This window comes from Drosophila serrata, unplaced genomic scaffold (genome assembly GCF_035046125.1).
Source record: "Drosophila serrata isolate PLE 108 unplaced genomic scaffold, ASM3504612v1 contig_334, whole genome shotgun sequence".
Taxonomy (NCBI): domain Eukaryota; kingdom Metazoa; phylum Arthropoda; class Insecta; order Diptera; family Drosophilidae; genus Drosophila; species Drosophila serrata.
In genome coordinates this window covers 1091546-1105699 of record NW_028257232.1, presented here as the reverse complement: position 1 = coordinate 1105699, position 14154 = coordinate 1091546, and the positions used below count along the sequence as shown (strand labels likewise).

General features: G+C 44.6%; 5 protein-coding genes across 5 annotated transcripts; 1 reads left to right on the top strand and 4 right to left on the bottom strand.

Moving 5' to 3' along the window:
* Positions 1–1735: 1735 nt before the first annotated feature.
* MetRS (methionyl-tRNA synthetase 1) lies at positions 1736–5486 on the bottom strand. Its single transcript, XM_020952471.2, has 6 exons — positions 5247–5486; positions 5027–5148; positions 4113–4948; positions 3949–4053; positions 2741–3892; positions 1736–2683 (listed from the first exon to the last, which is right to left on the bottom strand). The coding sequence occupies exons 1-6, from the start codon at positions 5347–5349 to the stop codon at positions 1969–1971; spliced, it is 3033 nt and encodes a 1010-aa protein (XP_020808130.2). The 5' UTR covers positions 5350–5486; the 3' UTR covers positions 1736–1968.
* A 406-nt stretch (positions 5487–5892) lies between these two features.
* Positions 5893–8099, bottom strand: LOC110184056 (microtubule-associated protein RP/EB family member 1). Its single transcript, XM_020952433.2, has 2 exons — positions 7828–8099; positions 5893–7769 (listed from the first exon to the last, which is right to left on the bottom strand). Exons 1-2 carry the CDS (start codon positions 7955–7957, stop codon positions 7147–7149), a joined length of 753 nt encoding a protein of 250 aa, XP_020808092.2. The 5' UTR covers positions 7958–8099; the 3' UTR covers positions 5893–7146.
* On the top strand, positions 6006–7140 carry LOC110184055 (coiled-coil domain-containing protein 130 homolog). The gene has a single exon (XM_020952432.2). It carries the CDS (start codon positions 6006–6008, stop codon positions 6954–6956), a length of 951 nt encoding a protein of 316 aa, XP_020808091.1. The 3' UTR covers positions 6957–7140.
* A 28-nt stretch (positions 8100–8127) lies between the features above and the next one.
* Jheh1 (Juvenile hormone epoxide hydrolase 1) lies at positions 8128–10553 on the bottom strand. Its single transcript, XM_020952436.2, has 4 exons — positions 9849–10553; positions 9595–9794; positions 9318–9528; positions 8128–9258 (listed from the first exon to the last, which is right to left on the bottom strand). Exons 1-4 carry the CDS (start codon positions 10059–10061, stop codon positions 8455–8457), a joined length of 1428 nt encoding a protein of 475 aa, XP_020808095.2. The 5' UTR covers positions 10062–10553; the 3' UTR covers positions 8128–8454.
* A 232-nt stretch (positions 10554–10785) lies between these two features.
* On the bottom strand, positions 10786–12872 carry Jheh2 (Juvenile hormone epoxide hydrolase 2). Its single transcript, XM_020952410.2, has 4 exons — positions 12558–12872; positions 12301–12500; positions 12006–12204; positions 10786–11694 (listed from the first exon to the last, which is right to left on the bottom strand). The coding sequence occupies exons 1-4, from the start codon at positions 12753–12755 to the stop codon at positions 10909–10911; spliced, it is 1383 nt and encodes a 460-aa protein (XP_020808069.2). The 5' UTR covers positions 12756–12872; the 3' UTR covers positions 10786–10908.
* Between the last annotated feature and the right edge of the window lie 1282 nt (positions 12873–14154).

Sequence of the window (14154 nt, the reverse complement as noted above, 5' to 3'; positions counted from 1 at the left end):
TAAATTGGAAATAAAAAATAATTAAAAGAAAAAACGAAACTAACTTCGAAGAGCCATCAAATGTTATTCATGACTAATTGTATTTTTTGAAAAATCAATGTTTACAAAACGCCTTGCTAACCAAAAAAAAATAATTAATTCCAATTTGGAAAGCTGTTTCATGTTAGTTTTTATTAAAATTATAAATCTGCATACTTAATTTAAAATTTAAAAAACAATTAAAATTTGTATATTATTAAAAAAAATTGTTTAATTAGAAAAATCTAATTAAATTATAAAAGATGTAGACATTTGATTTGTGGGAGGCATAAATGGTGCTCGATTTAGTTTATAATAGTTTATTAAAGTTCTACTTTTTACACTTCGAATATCAGCAACAGAATGTCGTATTCCTCTTCTTCTTCTCTCTACATACATTCTCTACGCTGTGTTTACATTTGTATCTCTTAATGCTATTACTTAAGTCAGACAGAGACAGCTATATTCCTTATAATCCTAACGGGGCTTTGATCTTGTGTGCCTCTTTAACACAGTGGGCCTTGCAGGTATCTATCCTGCACAAATATTTAAGGTTGTATCAAATATAATAGATATTTTTTAAATCAAATAAACATAGATATACTATCACATGGATGAAAAATCTTGTATAAAATACATTATAATATACAAGCAACCAACCGAGCAATTTTAACCTTTGTTCCATTTATGAACGCGTTATTTAAAAACAGCAAAATTATATATAGTGTTCAACTTCATTTTCCGATTGTTCCTATGTCAGCTATATTTTATATATTAATATATAATAAGTTTATATAATATATACTTAACAAAAATTTGAAAACAATATAAATTCTCGGAAAAGTATAGACAAAATGTATTAAAAACGACGAAGTTCTTTCGCACAATAAATTTCACGATATTCTTAAATACAATTATAATGTGATATGGTAAAATTAAATCGAAATTAAAAAATAATTAAAACAAAAAACGAAACTAACTTCGAAGAGCCATCAATGTTTTACGTGACAAATTTTATTTTTTTACAAATTAATGTTTAAAAATCGCATAACTAAACAAAAAAAGCATTAATTTTAATTCTGAAAGCAGCCCTATGTTAGTTTTTATTAGGGTAATAAATATGCATACTCAAAATAAAATGTAAAAAAATTTATTTTTTTTAAATTTTTTTCTGGCCATAACAACTTAAAAAATGTTGAAAAATTTTTCAAAAATTTATGTACTTTTTTAGTGCCTAGAAAGATTTGCCTGTTGATGCTGATCAAGTATATATATGATTTATAGGGTCGGAAACGATTCCTTCACATTGTTACACGCTTCTGACCAAAGCTATAAGACCATTTTTTAGTCGATATTATTTATATTTTTATATGACAATTTGTTTAACAAATCAAAGTTTAAAAAACTCATAACTAAGCCAAAAATCAATTTATTTTAGTTCGGAAAGCAGCCCCATATTAGTTTTTTCTAGGGTTATAAATCTGCATACTGAAGTGAAAATGTAAAAATATCAACATTTTTGAACTTTTTAAAGGTTTATAAAATGTTGAAAAAATTAATACAAAATTTTTTTCTGTCCGACATGGCTAGATCGATCTAGCTTTTGATGCTGATCAAGAATATATATGGTATGTAGGGTCGGAAATGCCTCCTTCACATCATTACAAGCCTCCGACTAAAATTATATCCTGCAAGGGTATAAAAATAATTACAAAGATTCACGTTTAAAGTCAATGGATTTAATGTTTCCTTCACAAAACTCAATAAATTATTAAATGAATATTTAGCCATACTTCAAATAAATACAAATTTTGTTAAATGCCAACGCAATAACTTAAGGAGAACTGTGTCAGTTCGTGACTATTGGGTTTGCCATCGAAAGCGTGATTAGAGAAACGAGGTAAAAAAGTCCAGCCAGTGTCTTGTTTATGAAGTCTCAGAGTTCCAGTTTTACTTTTTCTTGCCCTTTGTCTGGCCACCGGCAGCGGGTGCTCCAGTCAGTGCCGACAGCTCGTTCTTCAGGGCCAAGAGTGTAGCCACTTCGGGTTTCCACACGTCGGCATTGCCGGCAGCCTTCAATGTCCTCACTTTTTCGCCCTGCTGGGCAATTTTGTCTTCCAATGCTTTGACCTGGGCAGCATCCACTGGAGATGTGGAAGCAGCCACAGTGGAAGGAGCTGCCTTGGCCGCCTTCTGAGCCGCATCCAGTTGCTTCTTGAGGTCGAGTAGGATATTCACCTCCGGCTGCCAAACGGACTTGTCTTTTGTGCTGCCCTTTAGCTTCCGCACTTTGTCGCCCTGCTCTTGAATAGCCTTCTCTAGGTCCTGCACTGACTGGGAGCCATTCGCGGGAGCAGGAGTGGCAACGGGAGCTGCCTTCTTAGCTTCCTCTAGCTGTTTTTTTAGGTCCAGCAGCTTGTTCACTTCCGGTTGCCACACCGTCTTGTCCTTCGTGCTGGCCTTCAGCTGACGCACCTTATCCGCCTGATCCTGCACGGCTTTCTCCAGCTCCGCTGCACTGCCTTGACTGTGCACGGCAGCAGTCTGTGCGCCACCGTACTTGGTCTTGAGCTCGTCGATAAAGGACTGCTCTAGCTTGGCGAATAGCGGAGCGGGCTTGCCAATCTTGTGACCGGCGCGAAGCAGCAGAGTGGCAAAAGGTTTGCTGTGGAGGAAACTTCAATTACGACTAAGCTCAAAAGAATGGTATGAATTCACTTACTCAGCATTGAGCGCCGTTTGCTTGGCATTGAGCTGGCTGAACAGAGTCCTGGCCGTGGCAGGCATGTAGGGGAAGAGGAGATTGGAGAGCAGGCAAGCGATGTTGGCACACAGACCAATGATAGTAGCTGCCCGCTTCTTTTGGTCCTCGCTGCCCTTAAGCAGCACCCATGGCTGCTGGGTCTGCATGTAGCCGTTGCCATGTCGGGAAATGGCCAGCAGATGACGGATGCCATCGCGGAGCTTCGCCTTCTCCAGGGAGTTAATATAACCACGCAGCTCGCGGTTGATCAAGGCCAGCAGGATCAGTTCATCCTGGGTGGCCACCACTTCTGGAACCGTGCTATTGAAGTTCTTTTCGCAGAAGACCAGGGCGCGGTTCACAAAGTTTCCGAGGTTATTCAGCAGCTCCGAGTTGTTGCGCGCCGCCAGATCGTTCCAACTGAAGCTGGAATCCTGACCCTCTGGACGGGCCGAGGCCAAGTAGAAGCGCCAAACGTCCGCGGGAATGCCCGTCTCCTGGGCATCGTTGCCAAAAACGCCGATGCCGCGACTCTTGCTGAACTTGCCATCCTCATAATTCAGATACTCGGTGGCCATGATGTGCGAGACGAGCGTGTGTCCCTTGTTGATAGCCAGCAGGACACTGGGCCACACCACCGAGTGGAAGGGCACGTTGTCCTTGGCCATGAACTGGAATAGCTCCACATCGGTGCCCTTAGCGGGCTGCCACCACTGCTGGTACTCCTTGGTGTAGCGCTTGGTCATCGAGACATAGCCGAAGGGAGCGTCAAACCACACATAGAAGACCTTCTTTTCGAAGCCAGCGTGCGGCACAGGGATTCCCCACTTCAGGTCGCGGGTAATGCAGCGGGGCTTCAGGCCCTCCTTTAGCCAGGCTCGCGTGATCACCTTGGCATTGTGTGTCCAGCCACCCTCGGATTTGTCCACCCATTCCTTGAGATTTGGCTCTGCCTTCGGCAGATCGATGAATAACTGATCGGAGGATCGGAGGACGGGCGCACTGTTGCACACCTTACAACGGGGACGGATCAGCTCGGTGGCATTCACTAGCTTGCCGCACTTGTCGCACTGGTCGCCGCGGGCATCCTCGTAGCCGCAGCCAGGATGAGGGCAAGTGCCCTCCACAAAGCTGAGGTGGATAAAATGATTAGACATAGTAAATCTTGGAAAGACGAAGTGACCTACCGATCAGCCAGGAAGCGATCGCACTTTTGGCAGAGCAGCTGCTCCACGCTCTCTGTGATGATGTAGCCGGCCTTGAGGACATCCTGGAAAGCCTCCTGCACAATGCTGTACAATAAAAAGCTTACTAACATGAAATGTTCTCTCTAAAAGCGCTAGAAACTCACTCTGTTTGCTCCTGTGTCGTAGTTCGTCCAAAGTAATCGAAGCCAATGCCGAACCAGCGGTAGATGGCATTGTGCAGCTCAAAGTACTTGTCGCAGATTTCACGCGGCGTCAGATTCTCGGCCAAAGCCTTGTTCTCCGTGGCCGTGCCGTACTCATCGGTGCCGCAAATCAGGAGAGTGTTGTAGCCAGCGGAACGGGAGTAGCGCGCAAAGATATCCGCGGACAGAACACAACCAATGATGTTACCCAGATGGGGCACATTGTTGACGTACGGCAGAGCAGATGTGATGAGCACGTTACGCTGGCCAGCCTTGGGTAGCACTGTGCGCTCCTCCTTAATATCTTTGGGAGCTGTGTAGGTGAAGGCAGCCTGTGCTGCTCTGATCTCGTCATCAGTCACTGTGTCCGCCACCGTGGGCGTAGTATCCACGAGGAGTTTGCCCGCATCTGCCACGCTAAGACGTTTGAGAGGAATATGGTACAAGCCGCCGTAGCGATTGGACTGCTGCAACGCATTGAAGCTAAGGTCTTTCAGCGGCTGCTCGGCCAGCACCTCCTGCACCTCGGGAAGAACTTTTATACGTCCATACCAATCTCTTAGACGATCCACGTTCTGGGCTCCTTTTAGGGTGCCTTCAGGTGCCAAGAGGGACCACACGGCAATGTCGGCGGCGGTTAGTTTGTCGCCAGCCAGGAAGGGCGAGGTTTTGAGGCTGTCGTCCAGCCTCTTTACCAAAGCGTTAAGCACGGGCAGCGCATTAGCGTCGGCCTTATGGCCCACGGCCATGTGATGGGCCAGAGCCGGAGCCAGCAACGTGGCAGACCACTCCAGCCACTGCGGGTAAACAAAATCTTAATAAGTTTAACCTTCAGGGGTCACCGCGCAGCCAAAACATTTTTTGGGAGCACTTACCTCATCCCGCAGCTGTCCCTCGTCCACTAGCAGATATTTGGCAATGGCCGCCGGCGAAAACAGGGACAGGCCGTTGTCCAGCTGCAGAGTGGGCAGCACCAAGAGATCCTTGTACTTGGGATCTGTAAGTGCAACCAGTTATTGCGTCAGAAATGAGTCACTAAGCCGGGAAGCTTTGCGGGATTCCAATTGGCTTCCCCAGAAAGATCCACGAACTCACCATTTAGGTTAACCAGCTGCACCTGCACCTCCCGCTTGGCGTGCTTGACCAGCATCAGTAGCTGCAGTCCCAGCGGATTGCCCTCGTTCGTATAGATGATCATCTTGCCGGGATCTGGCGCTACTCCTAATTCAATTTACGTGGCAGAGAAGGGTTACAAAAAATTCCAAAAAGTACTGCCCCGCATGCACGAGAAACTATTATTATTTAGTGGTGGGAGTTCTCGGGCAAGTGTCATCGACTTATCGAAAAGCACGCCTGTTTGGGAAGCATTAAAATAGTTTTTATATATTAGTTTGTTTATATATATATTAATATTAATTTTTGTTAGCCTAAGAAGTTTTAGTAAAATATTTCCTAACTTTAATATTTTTCAACGTTTTTTTATAAATACATTTATAATAACATCACTCACTTCAGCAAGCTGTATTGTTCTTAACAAGGTCTCAATAAAAAGATTTGTCTGCAAATTTTTAATAAGATCCCCTTAATATCACATGAATTAGAAAAATACTTATTTGAATATATAAAGAAATAAAACGAGTTGATTTTGTTTCCAATTTATGGATTCGTTACTTAATTATTCATCGTATAAAAATATCGAGTAGTGGAACGCACCCTGTTATCGGTTTATTATCCAGACACTGTTTGGTGCCATCACTAGCGCTCGTTGGACAGCTGTTCAGCCGCAAAAATTGTTATTTACATTTATCAATCTCTCCTGATTTCCAATAACTGCGAAATTGAAAACTTGCCAAGATGGGTGAACGCAAGGGCCAAAACAAGTACTATCCGCCGGACTATGACCCAAAGAAGGGCGGCCTTAACAAGTTCCAGGGCACACATGCGCTGCGGGAACGCGCTCGGAAGATCCACCTCGGGATCATCATCATCCGCTTCGAGATGCCTTACAACATCTGGTGCGAGGGCTGCAAGAACCACATCGGCATGGGAGTGCGATACAATGCCGAGAAGACCAAGGTGGGTATGTACTACACGACCCCGATCTTCAAGTTCCGGATGAAGTGCCATCTGTGCGACAATCACTTTGAGATCCAAACGGATCCCGGCAATCTGGACTATGTGATCTTGTCCGGGGCCCGGCGACAGGAGAACCGCTGGGATCCGCTGCAGAACGAACAGGTGGTGCCGGAAACCAAGGAAGTTCAGAAGCGCCTATTCGACGATGCCATGTACAAGCTGGAACACCAGGCCAAGGATGCCAAGGCGGCGGCAGATGCCAAGCCGGTGCTGCAGAAGCTCGTGGAGCGCAACATGAGTGTCTGGGACGATAGTTATGTGGCTAATTGCCGTCTCCGTGCCGAATTCCGCCAGCAGAAACTGGAGATTAAAGGGCAGCAGGATCTGGATCGTCAGCTGCTGGCCAAGAGCAGTCTGGACATTGCCTTGCTACCCGAGACGAGCGAGGATCGTGAGATGGCCGCCCTGATGAAGCTGCAAACCAAGTCGGCCCTGGAAAGGGAATCCGAGCAGCGGCTGGAGCTGCTTATGCGTCCCGCATTGCCGGGAGCAACCCAGACTACTTTTGGGGGCTTAAAGCGGCAGAAGGCTCTGAATAATCACCTCCAGCTGCAGGATTTGGGCATTAGGCGAAGGAAAGTAGAGGAAACGGAAGCCAGTACCTCAAGTGGGAAACTCCAGAGCCTGGTGGGGGACTATTCCTCCTCGGATAATGAGTCTAATAGTTGAATTTTAATTCTGATTTGTTTTGAAGTTTCAAATATTTATAGATTGCGAAGATGTGAGGTGAGATTGTGAGATGTGGGGGTTGAATTGAATTTAAGGAGCGTAGATCTTGAAACATTTAATAATGTATTTTAATTTAAGATTGGATTCTGCCTAACAAATTAAAATAGTTATTTACGAATGAAAATATGTCCTAATACATTCCCTCATTGGGATCCGCAGCATCTGACGGGGTTTCATCCTCTCCGCCGGCCTGGCCGTCCATTGGAGCGACGATCACCGCCTGGATGCGTTCACAGAGATCCACCATTTGATTTTTGCTAATCATATCCATCATCAGATTCTCCATCATGAGTAGCTTTCGGTAGGACAAATCGCGATTTTCAATGGCACTTTCTATCTTGAGACTTAAGGTCTGTGTTTCGCCAATCAGTTCCTTGAGGATGTCATCGTCCCCGTCGTGAACCTGCTCCGACTGCGGTTGTTTGGTGGGGACTTCCTTCTCCTTGGCGAAAACCCGCGGCTTGATGGGTTTTATCACCGGAGCATTGGCCAAGGACATTTTGTTCTCCAAGCTGGGTGCCTGCGAGTCAAAGAACTTCTTGAACCACTGCAGGAACTCGAAGTTATCCTGGAATCTGCCCTTAATGAGGCGATCGATGGGCACTGTCTTGTCTAATTTTAAGCGATTGAAGGCGCTCTGGAATAGCTTCAAGTTGTGCAAGTACTCGTGCTCCAGCTTGGCGCTCATCTTTACACGCTTCATGTTGATGCAGTTGGGGAAGATCATCTCCATCATCTGGCAGTAGGCGGCACCTAGTGGAAAATCGAGGGTTATGACAGGAAAGTCTGATTCTGAGGGGTTTTTCCTCACCAGAGCAGAGCTCCTCGATCTTCTTGAAGTGGCCCTGGACCATGGTGTTGACCCACTGCAGCATGTCGTGGCGGGACATATTCTCCCCGTTGACGCTGGTCAGAGCCACAGTTAACTTCAGATCACTCATTATTTAATTTATTTTGTTCGTTTGCAAAAAATGTCTTCCCTTTACGGTTATTCCTTCACAAGAGTTTTCTTTTAACATTCGTTGTTGCTGAACTTTAGTATAAACTGAATATATATGCAATAAATAACGTTGTGAGCTTCCAGGCCAGCTGATTTTCACTCGAGATAGAGTTTTATAAATAAAGTTAATTGGTTTTATTGATCTATAAATTCGAGTTGCTAATCGCGTAAGTTTTGCATTTTGCACAGAACGCCGATTACCGATTACAATGCCTCCAGGACCAGAGATGGCAACTTCGTCACCTACAAATATATCGTTTTAAGTTATCGACATCATATAAAAGCCGCGAATTTTGAAAAGGATCGACAGATCCAAATCTTCTGAATCTCTTTCGCTGAAAATCTTTCGTGTTTTTCTAGAGGTATAGATCAGTGAGAGATATATTATCATAAAGCTGACTCGGATGAAATGACATTTTATTTTGTTTTACGTTTGATCTATAGAGTCTTAATCCTAAACTTGCGCTCCACCGTCTTCACAAAGTCGATGAAGTCCTTGTACAGGACCTTGGGAACCTCCAAGGCGGCAAAGTGTCCGCCCTCCTTGTGATATGTGCTGTGCACAAGGTTCTTGAACTTATCCTGCAGCTGGAAGTCCAGAGTCTGCAGTATGTCGCTCTTGAAGCGGGCACAACCCGTGGGCACAGAGGTGGGCACCCGTTCTAGTTGTAGATCACGTTGCTCCTGGGCGTACTGCTCCGCATACAGACGCTGCGAGGTGGTGATAGAATTGGTCAGGTAGTAGATCATCAGGTTGTCCAGCAGGGCGTCCATCTTGTAGCGCTTGGTGAGGCCTCCATCCTTCAGGGAACGGTAACTGGGATTTGTCCATGTGGAGAACTTTTCCAAGATGTAGGCAGCCAGGCCCACGGGATTGTCGGTGAGGGCGGCTCCAATGGTGTCCGGTTTGGTGGCCTGAATGTGGAAATAGCCACTCTCCTCCATAAGGTACTTGAGTTCGTTGGATTTCGGGAAGAAGAAGTCCTCAAAGCCAGAGGGAGCGAACAAGCTGGGCCAGAAGCCGGCCACGATGCCCTTCACAAGAGACTTTGGACTCATGCTGTTGCACATATTCGAGTGGTAACCGAGGACATTCTCCGGATAAAGGGTGGCGATATTGCTGCCAATGATGCTACCCCAATCTCCACCCTGGATGAAGAACTTATCGTAGCCCAGGCGCAGCATGAGGTTCCTCATCATCACGGCCACCTGAGCGGGACCCAGACCCTTACGTGAGGTGCCCTGCAAGATCAGAGGAGCATTAATCCGAGCGCTACTTACAATATCATCACTTAACTCACCTCCGACCATCCATATCCAGGCAGACTAGGCACTACCACGTTGAAGATGTACTTGTTGTTCTTGTCCAGGTTGGACTGGTGCAGCAGATGGATCAAGTCGTAAAACTCCCGCACCGATCCCGGCCAGCCGTGGAGCAGCAGCACCGGGTAGTGCTGCTTGCCCACCTTGTTCTCATCGTAGACCATCAGGTGGAAGAAGTGCATGCGTAGCCTGAAATCCGGGCCAAGCCCATCTACCTTTACTATCTTCGGATATGATAAGTGCTTCTTATCTCACCCCTGAATGTCGGTGGTGAAGTGGTTGAACTGCCACAGGAACACCTCGCGCTCACGCCAACGCGGCAGGTAGTCATCGCGCCAGTACTCCACGACTTCTTTGAGGTAATCCGTGTTGAAGCCGTACTCAAAGGCCACTCCCTCGAGGGGCGGAGTGAGGCGCAGGGTGCGGTTGAGTCGATCCTTGAGGTCTTGGATGGTCTGGAGGAGTACGAGAGAGTTATCCACCGATCTACTCACTCATGCGTCACTCACCTTCTCGGGATAGCTGAGCTTGTTGCTTATGATCTCCGAGGAGTTGACCAGATAGGCGGCATAGTCCTTCGGTTCCGCATCATCGCCCCACCACTGCTGGGGATCCAGCTCCGGTTTGGGCAGATCGCCCCACAGTTGGCTCACATTCTTGTAGACCAATCCTCCGCCAATGGCCAGAACGAGGACCAGAATTTTGAACGTCACGCCCGACATCTTGTGCTTTCAGCGGTTCCACTCACACTGACCGTGCAGCTCCAGTTCCAATTTCCACCTATCATCGCCAGCACAGCTCTCGATTCCGCCGCTCACCATGATAAGCGACTTTGAGTGACCGCCCGCCGCCCTACACTCAATCAGTTAAGGCTTATCACTGGGCTTACTTTGGACTCCACTGAGACGTAGTAGAGGCTTGTAAAATCGGGGAAGCTGCAGCTCAAACTGTTTGTTTATTTACCTAAAAAAAGCTTATGAAGCTTTCGTTGGGGCTAATATCTTTGGGGCTCTGAGAGACTGAGAGAGAGAGAGAGAATCGGCTGGGAGACATTGATATATTTTGCGACGCAGCTGGGGCTGGGCACTTAGGTAGAAATACCTCGGTTTTGATAACAAAAAGGGGTAACTTTAAATTGAGGAAAACAAGAAAAAATATTCCAAAAATTAGAAATATATATTAGTTATTTTTGCGTTATTAAAATATATAAAAATACAAAAGAATCATATAGGGATTTTCTCCAATTTAAATATATATCCAGAATAATTGGTATGCATACAACACTCATTAACCCATCACTCAAAGGTTACATAAGACTCTCCAAACCTCAGATTTATCTATATCTCTATATGTACGTATATATATAAAATAAATAAATAGGAGGGGTAGGTTCTCCCCGCCTCTTAACATATCTTCGACCCGAGTCCAAACGAAAAACTCTTCAACTTTCAGTTTTCAAAGAAGATAAGGAACGCTTTATCACCAAGCCGATTTTTACCTTGATTTTCACAACTCATATGGAAAATTTACAATGATTTCTTAAGACTAACCACAATATCGAAATCCCCTTTAGGAGAGGTTGGCCTTCTTAACGAAGGCAACAAAGTCCTCGTACAGTTGCTGGGGCAACTCAAAGGCCGGGAAGTGTCCGCCGTCGGGGTGGTGGGTGCTGTGCACCAGATTGGGGAACTTGTTGGCCAGCACAGCGTCCGGAGCATGCGTAATCTCATGGGCGAAGCGAGTGCAGCCCGACTTGGCCAGGATGGGCAACCTATCCACCTCCAGGCCGAGCTGAGCCTTGTTCATGGACTCCGCGTACAGGCGCATCGAGGTGGTGATCGAGTTGGTCACGTAGTAGATCATCACATTGTCCAGCAGCTGGTCGTAGGTGAACCTCTTGGTCAGCCCGCCGTCGGGGAGATCCCTGAACTTAAGGTTTGTCCACGTGGAGAACTTCTCCAGGATGTAGGCCGCCAGTCCCGCGGGATTGTCGATCAAGGCATTGCCAATGGTGTCGGGCTTGGAGGCCTGGATATGGGCATAGCCCATCTCCTCCGTAATGGTGGCCCACAGGTGACCGAATCCCTTGTAGTAATCCACATACTGGCTATCGATGAACCAGCCGGGGAAGAAGGAAGACAGTGCCAGCTTCAGGGTGCCCATGGGGCTGTTGTTGCCGCACATGTTCGAGTGATAACCCAGCACATTCTCCGGAAAAAGACTGGCCAGGTTCGAGCCAATCAGAGAGCCCCAGTCGCCGCCTTGCACCAGGAATTTCTGGAATCCCAGGCGGACCATCAGGTTGCGCATCACCACGGACACTTGGGCCACGCCGAAGCCAGTTTTTGATGAGCCCTGGAAATGCAAGAGAGCCGGGACTTGGTTCAAAGTTTGCAGATACATTTCGTATGTAAATGGGGTTAACTTGCTTGTTGGCTAATAGCTTTAAAATTTGCCATGCCAATGAAACCTTTAAAGTTATTGGCAAAGCTAAATATTAAAATAAGAGGGGAACTCTCCAAGCGTAAAACAACGTCATAACTAAAAGCTATTAATCACTGAAAATATTAATCTTTTGATTTAACTAAGAGATGAAACATTTTGTAGGGAAAGTCTGCATAATAAAGCAATCAAAACATTAACCCTTTTATGCAATAGATAATTACCTGAGACCAGCCATAACCCGGCAGACTGGGTGCAATCACCTCGAAGACATAATCACTCTTATCGTTGGGCGTAGTGAGCAGGGGTATAAAATCGTAGAATTCCCGGACAGTTCCCGGCCAGCCGTGCATAAGGAGCAGGGGCAGCACCTTCTTGCCCTTCACTTCTTTGGGTTTGGCGTGGATAAAGTGAATTTTCAAGCTACAAAGGAGGGAAATAAACGCAAAGGGGTTAATACCTGGGGTTATTATGCGCATCTAATTGTGCGACGCCGGAAGCTTTAGTTTATATCATTACCCTTGGATTTCGGTCTGGTAGTGATCCAGCTGCTTGAGGAACTGCTCCCGCTCGCTCCACTTGGCCAAGTAAGTGTCTCGCCAGTATTTCACCACCTTGGCCAGTTCCCGGGAATTGAAGCCATACTGGAAGCCCACACCCTCCAGGGGTTCTTGGGCCTTGGAGGGACGACTCAGCTGGGCCTTGAGGTCTTCAATTATCTGCGGGAGAAGTAATTATATATAATTATATATACATATATATGAATCTCAGTTCACCTCTGGCTTAACACTGATGTCATAGGGCAAAATGGCCTTGTTCTCCTTGTAGGGCTCCTTGGTCTTGGGCCCCCAGTAGGCATTGTTGTCCAGATCGGGCCTCTTGCCGGGCGCCGAAAGATCCTTGTAGTTTTTATACCCTATGGCAGCCAGCATGGCCAGGCCACCGATGAATATCCGCACCCAGACATTCGCCATTATATACTTATATATGGTATATGTATATATATATAAAGTGGTATGGGAAACCTCCTCCTCTGAAGCAGCTGCTGTTCCTGTGCGATCGCCAAACACAATTGATTTTATTTTGTCAGAAAACCGGCAAACGAAAGCTTTTTGCCCGCTTGTGGAACGTATGCGGAAGGTAAGCTCGGTGGCACTGCAATGCGAGCATGATAAAGCGAGAAATTTAAGTATTTTTGTGGAGCTTTCGGCGGACAAAACTTTTAAAAATTAAATAATATTAACGATGATGATCATGATCAGCATATTCATTTATCAGCTGGCAGAAACTAAATTGAGTGGTGGCAACTCACGCTTAGACTGTAAATATGTAGATACATATTCCGCACTTGAAAATAAAAACAATGAGCGAGAATTGAAGGTGGGATGATATAATATATTGGTGATTATGAATTTAAATTGTCTCACGTAATAATAAATAATTATTCTCCGTGCCTTCTCCGATATTTTTATACCCCTGCAGGGTATTATAATTTTAGTTAGGAGCTTGTAACTCGGTGAAGGAGCCATTTCCGACCCTATAAATCATATATATTCTTGATCAGCATCAACAGGGGAATCTTTTTAGGCATTAAAAAAGTACATAAATTTTTGAAAATTTTTTCATCATTTTTTAACGGTTTGTTATTGCCAGAAAAAAATGAAAATAATTTATTTTTTAACAATTTTTTTTTGAGAATGCAGATTTATTACCCTAATAAAAACTAGCATAAGACTGCTTTCCGAATTAAAATTAATTCATTTTTGGCTTAGTTATGAGTTTTTTAAACTTTGATTTGTTCAACAAATTGTCGTATAAAAATATAAATAATATCGACTAAAATATGGTATTGCACCTTCAGTCAGAAGCTTAAAAGAAAGTGAAGGAGTCGTTTCCGACCCTATAAAACATATATTTTCTTGATCAGCATCAACAGGGGAATCTTTTTAGGCATTAAAAAAGTACATCAATTTTTGAACATTTTTTCATCATTTTTTAAGGTGTTTTATTGCCAGAAAAAAATTTAAAAAAAAATTGAATTTTTTTACATTTGATTTTGAGTATGCAGATCTATTACCCTAATAAAAACTAACATAGGACTGCTTTCCGAACTAAAATTAATGCTGATTTGGGAAAGTTATGAGTTTTTTAAGCATTAACTTTTAAAACAAATTTGTCATTTAAAAATATAGATAAAATAAATAAACTTTGACTTTCAATTTTCTGGCTAGTTTTGTAAGGACCTTACTTCTACATTAAACAATTAAGAATAATGCCTTTATATTTTATTAATCATTATAATTTATTTCTAAACAAAAATAAGGGAAATTCGTGGTTTATTTCTTCAAATATTGTTCGAGTATTTTTATGACT